We start from the raw sequence: 10,411 nt of genomic DNA on the forward strand, positions 1-10,411 counted from the left end.
ATTGAATTGACTGGTTCTTTTATGTAACCAAATTAGAATACACTGTTAAAGAAATGCCAGCCAGGACTTGCTCCACTTGATATCTATGCTGTCCTTCGTAAAATGTTCTTCACATAGTCTGATTTTCCTAGCTCTCTCATCAAGTTCTTTTCTTCTCTTAGCCCTTTAAAAATTTTGCGTTCTGCATTCTCTCAGATTAGACTACATTGATCCTTGAGAGGGGAGCCCATATCTTTTATTTCACTGGCTTATGCACACCGTTAAGAACTCAATCATTATTTGTTCAGTGAATTTCAGTAAAGCTTATTTAGGAAGAAAAAATGAACCTTGCAAATATATAAGGGACAAAAAGAAAAATTCAATATTCAGCCTAAAAGGTGGCTTAAGAAACACTTAGTACTGCTTCACATTCCTGAGGAAGGACTTTCCTACGGCTCATGACCCTTGTCAGGTGTTCACCTGCTGGGCGGAGGCAGGGTGGACGGCGCCCAGCCTGCCAGGTCCCTCGCCCCTGCCCTGGTGACCACGGGGCCCGGGCAGCCCCTTCCTGCCTCGCTTAGAAACCGCCGCCCCCCGCCCCCCGGCCTCTTACCATCCCAGCACCAGGCCTGCGGTCACGACAAAGCAGGTGAAGACCAAGGCGATATAAAACAGTGGTGAATACTCGTAGAGCATCACCAGAAACACGGCAGCCATGGGTGAGCACGGCGGGGACCCCAGCCCTGCCAGGCCCGCTCCAGCCCTGACCCGACCGAAACCCACCGAGGGAATCCCGCTGACTACGGGCAGCCAGCGTGGACAAACCTGCTAGCTTCGCGCTCGCAGGGCGTTTGTGTACAGGAAACCAGCTAACGAGCACCTGAAGCTGTGAGCCAATCAGGACCTTGCGTTAACCCACCTGCCTATAAAGAGTGGATGACACACGGAGCACGAAGAGAGACGTTTCTCAACAGGGCTGTGATGTGGATTCATTTTGCTTGACTACACAGTTCTTATTTTTATAAGGCTGTTCTTCCCCCCCTTCTCTTGGCTTTTAACGGGGGTGGGGGGGTGGGGTGTAGTGAGGAGGGTGGGTTAGCAATAGCTGTGGGGGGAAAAGGTCCCTGAAACAGTTTTTTTAAATGCACAGAAGAAAATGGGAATTTTAGAAGGAAGCACAATCAGGACAGTATGGAATTTAAATTCAGGAAGAATTTATTATATGCTTTTTTTTAAGCAAGAAGAATGAAATGGAGATTGACAGTTTCACAGAGAATCCTTTTTTGTGTTCTGCTGTATGTTCAAAAATACTTTTTTTTTTTAGTATTTAAGTTCAAAATAAAATACATAAAACACAGATTTTAAAGGAAAGGGCTAAAGCCCTTTACGAGATTAGGGTTGTATTAAAAGGAAGGGTGACAGTGCTTGTAACTTTAACTCTGCCTTAGAAGAGAATCTACTACTTCAGAGTGCTGCATAACCTATAACCTCAGAGACAACATGATGCTATGTTAACTATTTTGGCTAGTGTAACTAGTGTCTTTCTGATTTGGGCCCAATTTTCATGACTGACTCTTGTAGAAACAAAATCACCAGTGTTAACCCCACCACCACCACCACCTCTGCCACCACTACCACCATACATCCCACCTCTCCCATGCAGATTACATAAGAGAAACAAAGAGAAACACAGAGATGAAGAGAAAAGAGAGAAAGTACATCGCAAGATCTGTAGAGTTAAAGAAAAAAAGGAAATATACTCTCTATATGAGTTGTACTTATATTAGAACACTCAGTATAGATGCAGAATATCAGTTTTTAATAGCTATGGCTGAAGGGATCAGACTGGACAAATAACCAAATAATATTTTTAGATTCCAATTGTCCTTTACATAGACCACGCTGATTCTAGAGAGCTTTCCTAGCCTTAATAAGCTTCTGGCTATTGTTTAAAAGAATGAAGGCCTACAGACTCAAAATATGTTTGAACACCAGGCTTTTATCCACTGCATAACTTTATGTACAACTTTGATTTTGCTTCTGTTTTCTCTACTATGAAGAACAATCTTCAGAACAGGAAAGAAGTGGTTAACAAGGAATTGAAACTCAAAATAAGTGAGGAAGTAAGCTACCTGTCTTCTACCATTCCATGTTCCAAGGCCTGAATAAATTAGATACCAGGGTTTCAAATGGCCATATTGATCTCTGAAAAGTCAAAAGTGAAAGATGCTTTAGGATTGCAGATGAGTGAATGTTGTTTTGATGCTCAAATAGGGAAGATTGATTATTCTAACTCAAGGCTACTGAATTTAATTCTTACCCAAATTCTAGAACATATCATTAAAGCCATGGTTTGTGATTCCTTGGAAAGTCAAGTAAATGATAAAGACTAAGCCAGCATAGGTTCAATAAGAACAGGTAACAGGGGAAAGAATAGGTCATTCCAGATCATTTCTTTTTTTCTGTATGATTACTAGATTGGTATTTTAGTAGCAAGGATTCAGTAGGGCTGGATTTGAGAAAGGGATTTTACAAAATCTTTCAAAATTAAAAACAAAATCTTTGTGGGCAATATGAAGAGACATGACTGAAATATGATAGGCAAATTTAGAATAGACTGAATGGAAAAACTCAATAGTATTCACAATGGGTCAATGTCAATCTAGGAATAGGTCTCATTAGAATGTGCTCATTATCTCTCTTAGCCTTGTTCTGCTTAACATTTTTATCAGTGACTTGAAGGCTATGGTAGTAAACATACCTGCCAAGGTCCCCCACAATGTAATTTAGGCTACTTTCCCCCTAAATGGCAAAGAAATCTGAACTTGAGTCCTGGTTGGTCTAGGAACTAAGGCTTTAAGGGCATAAGAGACAAGCCCATAAAGAACTTTTAAGGTCATTAAATCCTGACTTACTGAACTGATGCATAACGGTATAGAGATAGGGAGGTTCTACCTGGTGGTCTGTATGAAGATGACGGCCCACCCATGTCTGCCTGAGTTAGTGTTGTACTTTTGCTAAATATCCTTTCCATTGCAGAACTTTTTATTAACTATTAAATGTGCTGCAAGTACCTCATTTCATTTCAATCTTGAACCTAAACTACCAGATCAGGCTGAGTAAAAGGTGGCCTAAAATATTTTGGCAGTCAAAAGGCAGGACTGGGTCAAAATGGTATCATGACTCACAGTTGGTTTAAGTGGGAGAAAGGCAATGCATATGCCAAGGACAGAGTAACAAGATGGCCAGACAGCAGTATGATACTCTGTGGAAAGGGCCCTTGTAGTGGCATATAGAGTCCTTTTAATGGAACAGAAAGAAGCCAACTCCTGCCTCCCTACCCCCAGTGATTCAGAGCAATTAGCTCAGTGGATGGATGCTAAAAGAGCTAACAAAAAGGCTAAAGAAAGCACCAAGTCCAGAATTCCTTTATTATTGTTAATGATCCTAGAGAAAATTTCCAGCATAAGGAAAATGAAGGTGAACTGACTTGGCGTATTCAGCAACTAGAGACAAAATTCTTGGTTTTAAAAGATAGTGCCATGAAGGCAAAGCAGCTGCTAGAACTGGTGACAGCACAATTAAAAGGAAGGATGCTGATGGGGATACCTACAGACTTCAGGCAGGAGCCCACAAGCCAAGAGCAGAAAATATAGTCTCTTACCTAAAGATCTTGCTTTGTTATTGTAAAGTCATTTCAGTCATATCCAACTCTTAATGAGTTTATTTTGGGGTTTTCTTGGCAAAGATAGTACAGTGGTTTGCCATTTCCTTCTCTGGCTCATATTATAGATGAGGCAAATAGGGTTAAGTGACTTGACCAGAATCACAGAGTTATTGTGTGAGGATAGATTTGAATGCAGGAAGATGAATTTTCCTGACTCCAGGCCTGGCACTCTATCTACTGTGTTACCTAGCTGCCCAAAGGTTTTGCAGGAAAGGATTAAATTCTTCTGAGAATAAAGATAGGAAGCAAAAGAATAAAAGTTAGGATAAAGATGAGAATTGGAAACTTCATCAATGGTAAGAAAGCTTCTGGCTTATCCTGTAACTTTCTTCCTACCTCCCAGTTTCCTGCACAGAGTGGTTAGAAGATAGGTCAGCTATGACCACCAAGGACCTGGGGAAATGGCAGGAAAAATGTAAAGAGAAATTTGATGAGTCACTGGAACAATGGTTGATGAGAGCCTGTTCTAATATGACCAATGCAGAATTCTTTTCCACCCCAAAGTGCCATGGTTTAGGGAGACTACAGAGGACTTACTTTTGCAAAGCCAGTTAAATCAACTGGGAGGTCCTGAATGAGGCCTACCTTATGTCCCTTTAAAAAGAATAAGAAGGATAGCTGCTAATGAAGATGAATTCCTTATGAAGTTTTTTCTTCATTAGGGTTCTGCAAGAAAATGGGTGAAATTTTTAAGAGATTGGTTTGGTGGACTGGATCTATAACACTCCAACAAAGGCTAACTATGCCCTCAGCGGCAATTAGATCTCACTTTTTTGGGCAGTCTTCGTTCATATGGCATGAGGCTTTAGTTATGGGTCTTCCCTGCCCACTATCACATAGGAGTGGACAAATCATCTGGTAATATTTAAGCAGAAAATCAAGACAATCACAGCGGCCTTGTGAATAACTAAAGTTGTTGGGGTAAATGGCACTCTGCAGGTGGAAGAATGAATGCAAGGTGTACAGAGGGTGCTTTGGTTGTTATTGCTGCAACAAGAGGTTAAGGAGGCAACTAAGGGCCAGACTACAGTGGTACTAGTGAAACTGCTCTATGATATTTGGCAGTAGAGCCCACAAAGATCCTTTGTTCCCATCTAAACCTATCCTGTCTAAAGGAAGAAGCATCATGAGCTCTTGGGATTTGTATTTGTGTAGGTTACCTTCTGGTAACCTCTAGAGCAATTACTGTGAATAGATTCAAAATTGAAGTCCCCTACAGTTGTCTGAGGCATTCCTGGAGTTAATATCAAATAACAACAGTTCCCTAGGTGTGTGTGAGAAAGATATTTCCTCACTAGTGATAAAGATGAAGAAGACTGGGGTGCTTCTTTATATCAACTCCTCCTATGAAGTCTGTGTGTGTCCTGCTAAGGTAAGCAGGTAGCACATGACAACAGAGTGGATTACAGTGAAGTGAATAAAGATGACATGCCAAGTGCAGAAGCTGTTTCATCTGACCTGGTCAATGTGATGGATTAGGCAGCTCAAGGTGAAGGTAAGTAGTTCAGAAGTTTTAATCTCACTAGTGCTTCCTCTCCTCCCCTACCCCCCACCCCCACCCCACCCCAATTATGTGTCTAAGACTAGTCAGGAATAGGTCATTTCACCTAGAAAGGAATCCAATATGCCTTCCTTTGCTGACTTGAAAACTTTCCCTTCTAATGTCATATTCTGGTGAGCAGAGACCTAAAAAAAGACTCCACTTTTGGAGAGCACTAGTGTTCATCACTACATTGTTGACATAACGTTGGTCAAGTTGGATGAGCCCATGGTGGCAGAGAAACTTAAAGTTCCATGACTAGTGTGTAAGAAAGCCTGGAGAGGCAGGTTAGATAAGATCTTCATCTACATTAATTACTGGGTGGTAGCCGTTAGATTGCCAAGTGGTCTGCGGTTTAGAAAAGACTGGAATGGATAATCCTTTTCCAGTCAAGACCAATGGAGGTTGCCAATGTCTTCCCCATGTAGCTGTTTGTGGGGCATATCAGCAGCTGAAATATATTATGCCCCCTTTTAAAAAGAAATAGGATGATGTTCTTGTGAGATTGGCAGAAGTTGGGGGAGTGGACCTATTGCCTACCTGAATATAGGGGCTATAGTGTCCAGTTGTGCTAGGCAGGGATAATATAATCCCAAGGGTGAGATAATTCTGCCCAATGGGGTTCCTCATGCCAGAGTACCCACTTATCCCAAATGGTCTTTCATCTGTTTCCAATAGGCAAACTGGCCCTCTTTCCATCTCATGGCAAGAGATTTGTCCCTGCTAAACAGCTCTGTCATCATGCTTCTGAGTATAAGGAGTGGATATCCCACCTCTTAGAAGCCACATTCATATCAAATCAAAGCAACTCTAGGCAAGGGAGGGCTCTCTGGTCCAATTTTTTCTCAGATCCAGCCTTCAGGAAGACTTATCTAACTAGGATTGGCCATTTTTGGACAGAATTCTAGTTGATCTTCTCTGGTATTTCTTTATTCTGTCCCCAGGCCTTGAGATTACTACCCACCCAAAAAGTCTCATACCTAAGTGGTATGAGATTTGAGTGTTATTTCACCTTAGGTGAAATAGTTTAGTTCACCCTGATACAGGTGATTCAGGTCACCTGTATTCACCCTTGAATGCGGTCTCCTTTCACTAGGAATGATTCAAACAAATTCTTTCCAAAACAGGTTTGAGAGACCAAGAGGTGATACTGTTAGAAGGTGCCTTGCTTTCTAGGGTGCTTCCTGGTTATCTAAAAGGACAACCCACAACGAGTCAATGCCTTTTAGACTTGACAGATATCCCATAGCCATGTGAGTCACCACACCTGCCCATATATATTTCTGTACAAAGACAATATCTACTGAGCTACTACCTTTCTGCTAATGAATTTTCAAACTATCGCTAAGTAAAAGTGAGTTTACTTTCATTTATTAACTAGTAAATGAACAAGTGTCTTATTTCATTCCAATCTCGAACCTATTGTATTGATATACAATAAAGGCAAAAATGGTATGCTTGTCAACCTTATGGATGACAGAAAACTAGGAGGGATAGCTAACTTGGTAGGCAACAAACTCAGGACCCAAAAAGATCAAAGCAGACGGGAAGGATAGACTAAATCTCATAACAATAGCTGACATTTACATAACACTTTATTCGTAAAGCACTTTACATATATTATCTCATTTGATCCCCAAAACAACCCTAACAGAAAGTACTAGTGTTTCCTATTTTACAGATGAGGAAACTGAGGCTTAAAGAAGTTAAATGATCTGTACATGATCACACAGTTACTATGTTTCAGAGGTAGTATATGAAACCAGGTTTTTCTGATTTTACAGTCCAGCAATCTATCCAACATATCCTGCTATCTCTATAGCATGATGAAAGTCAACAACTCAAAAAACTCAACTGCACCAGTAAAATATAGGAGATGTGTGACTGGACAATAATTCACCTGAAAAATACAGTGTTTTTGATGGACTGCAACATAGATCAAGATGAGTCAATGGTATGTGTGACATGGCAGTCAAAAAAGCTAATGTGATATTAAGTTGTAGTAGCATAATTCTAATGTCTGGAATGATGGTTGTAAAAGTCCTGAAGTACTCTATTCTGGTCAGATCATATCCAGAATAATGTGCACAGTTCTGGGTATCACACTTTATGAAGAACATTAATAAATTGTAGAGTATCCAAAGGAAGATGATCAGGAAATGAGGAAACTGGAGGGCATGATATATGAGTATCAATGGAACTAAGAATTTTAGCCTAGAGAAACAAAGATAATCAAAATCAAATATATAAGAAAGATCAGATTTATTTTACTTGGTGCCTGAGAGCAGAAAGTGGAAAAAAAGGGAAACACTGCAGAGAGCCAGATTTCTTTAGAAGAATAAACTTCATAAAAATCAGCACCAACTATAAGTAGGAGGGGCTACTTCAGAGGATAGTGGGTTTTCTGCTAAGGGAGGTGAGGAGTGAGAAAGGTCTTCAAGTTGAGGGTAAATGATTATTTGGTTGTTGTTGTTTTTTAAAGTAATTTTATTTTTCTTTGAAACCATTCTTGAATTTCTTGCTGTTATCCCATTATCTCTGGGGAGTCCACAAGATTCTTTCATCAGGCACTACTGGTTCATTTACCATGATATCATAAAATTTAAGTGTACTTTGGGGTTTTTTTGGGGAGATTTTATTCATTTTTTTCCTCTTTTTAGAAACTTTTCTACTGGAATTATCTTCAAGTGCACTGGGCTCTTATTGAGGTTTTTTCTTTTCCCTTTTTAGACAGTTTGGTCTTTTGGTTCTCTTTCTCTCCCCACTTCTCCAGCAGCATGGTACACAATGGAAAGGCACAGATTATGGAGTCAAAGGATCTCAGTTCAAATCCTACCTTTGACAATCACTAGAGTGACCTTAAGCAAATCACCTAATTTTCCTGGGACTGTTTCCTCATCTGTTAAATGAGAGGGTTGAACATTTCCAGCTCTAGTGCAGGGATGGTAAGGGACCTAGGGTGTAGTGGTGGGAGGGTAATATGAGCACATTCCAGACTGAGTCACAAACTTGTGCTCACAATGGCAGGTAGAGTCATAGTACCATGAGAACTCCAGGTATCAAAGTTCTCATGAGTTCTTCATATTGTTCAGGATGAGGAGTGGAGAGTTGTCATCATGTGAAATTAGTTGTAATAAGTCTATTTCTGTCAAATAATTCCTTTGAGGTTGGCAAAGAAAAGTAGTGGAAAGCTCCCCAGCTATTCATACATTTTGCCAGTAACATAACTAGATGATACTTGTAAAGGATATTGTATGATACTGTATTCACAAAATATCAGAATTGGAAAGGACCTTAAGGTTTCATCGTAATGCAATCTTTAGCAAAATATGAATGGTACAGGCTGTGGACTACATGATCTTTGAGTTCCCTTTTAAGTCTTTAAAATCATTTGAAGGACAAGATCAACAATAAAAAAACTTCTGTTTGGATTCTATACTGGGCATTTTCCTCATCAGTGGAAAACCTCTTAGGGAAACATATGTCTCCCAGTTTTCTCACTTAATGTTAAAATCCTATCACAGAACAAAATTATTTTGGTATTCACAGCTCTCTTAAAATTATATAATTTTAATGTGTGCATTGGAGACACTTCATTAAAGATCAGTCCTTAAAGCTATAAGCATTTTACTCAGTGAAATGCTTTTCAAACATCAATAAATAAGTTAAAGTGATATCATATATTCTATATGCTTTTCAGGTCAATTGTGAGTCTATAAAGATGTGGTCAGCTATAAAAGCTGACTTTTTTCTTCTAATTATCAAGGACACCCTCAATATAAGGATAAGATACTATCAAAGATCTTTTTTAAAGATAAGAAAAGTAGGCACATGAGCAAGTAGTATCTGATGCCTTCTCTCTTACTTTATCATCTCTAATCTTTTTCATACTTCAGCAGCTTGCCATCCTCTGAGAGATCTTGAAAAGTCTGCCCTTACACTCTTTTAAAATTGTGCCCCTTCCAGCTTGGGTTTCTTCTGTCTGTAAGGTAGTCAGGTCCAGTCACCCTTTCCAACTTCATCTCAAGTGCCACTGTAACTCCCTCCCATTGTACACCAAGAAAAACAGTCCAAACATGATCATTCTTTTATGTAACCAGTTAGAATACATTGTTAAAGAAATCCCAGTCAGGACCAGTACCACTTCACACTTCTGTTGTCCTTCCAGTTTCAACATAAAAGTGTTCTTCATATGGGCTGATTTTCCTAGAACTCACTGCAAACTCTTTTCTCCTTTCGGTGTTTTTACATTTTCATTTGCGTTCTGCATTCTCTTTCAAACTAAACTGCATTGATACTTGAGAGATCCCTATTTTTTCTTTCTTTTTTATGTGCACTGTGAAGAACTTAATCATTATCCGTTCAATGAATTTCAGCAACGCTTATTTAGGGGAAAAAACGAACCTTCCAGATAAATAAGGGACAAAAAGAAAAATTCAATATTCAGCCTAAAGAGTACGTTTCTGAAGCACTTAGAAATGCTAATTATTGCTTCACGTTCCTGGGAAGGACGTGGGGATCCTACGGCCCGTGACGCCTAAGGGGTGTTTATCCGTCGGGCGGAGGCGAGTCAGCGAGGACTCCCCCCGAGCCTGGGGCCGCGTCCCTGGCCTCCTCCCGCTGTCATCCCCTCCCCGGTAACCACGACGTCCCCCGCGCCCGACCTAGAAGCCGGCTCCCCCCTTACCCCAGGCCCTTACCATCCCAGCACCAGGCCGGTGGTCACAATAAAGCAGGTGAAGACCACGGCGATGTAAAAGAGTGGTGAATACTCGTAGAGCATCACCAGAAACACAGCAGCCATCGGTAACCTCGGCCAGGATCCCAGCCCTGTCCAGCCCTGAGCCCGACTGAAGTATCCCGGAAATCCTGCGGACTATGGGAAGCCAGCGAGGACAAACCTGCTGGCCTCGCGCTCTCCTGCGTTGTTGACAAAAGTGAAGCCCCGGAATCGGAATAGCTGGAGTCTGGGAGCCAATCAGAACGCTGATTGCGTGAGAGACCCGCCCCTTTTGCCTTGGTGAGTGGTAGCGTGGAGGGAGCCCAGAGACTTCGAGGGAACATAATGAATTCCGTTTTGGATGTGTTGAGTTCCAGATGGGAGACTGGAAGCCGGCAGAGAGATTAGACATGGATAAGTAGATCTGAGAATTATCAGCACAGAG

The 10,411-nt window shown here is 40.9% G+C and overlaps 1 protein-coding gene across 2 annotated transcripts in view; it reads right to left on the reverse strand.

Moving 5' to 3' along the window:
• CGRRF1 (cell growth regulator with ring finger domain 1) overlaps window positions 1-10,179 on the reverse strand; it is a 51,623-nt gene extending 41,444 nt beyond the window's left edge. Inside the window, exon 1 of one of the 2 annotated variants that reach the window (XM_072629819.1) lies at window positions 9,947-10,179. In XM_072629819.1, the coding sequence (XP_072485920.1) occupies window positions 9,947-10,050 (104 nt within the window). In that variant the 5' untranslated portion in view covers window positions 10,051-10,179. Of the gene's footprint in view, window positions 1-592; window positions 837-9,946 lie in introns of those variants that run through there. The other variant, XM_072629820.1, reaches the window with a different exon arrangement.
• Between the last annotated feature and the right edge of the window lie 232 nt (window positions 10,180-10,411).

This window comes from Notamacropus eugenii, chromosome 1 (genome assembly GCF_028372415.1).
Source record: "Notamacropus eugenii isolate mMacEug1 chromosome 1, mMacEug1.pri_v2, whole genome shotgun sequence".
In the NCBI taxonomy this organism is placed as follows: Eukaryota; Metazoa; Chordata; class Mammalia; order Diprotodontia; family Macropodidae; genus Notamacropus; species Notamacropus eugenii.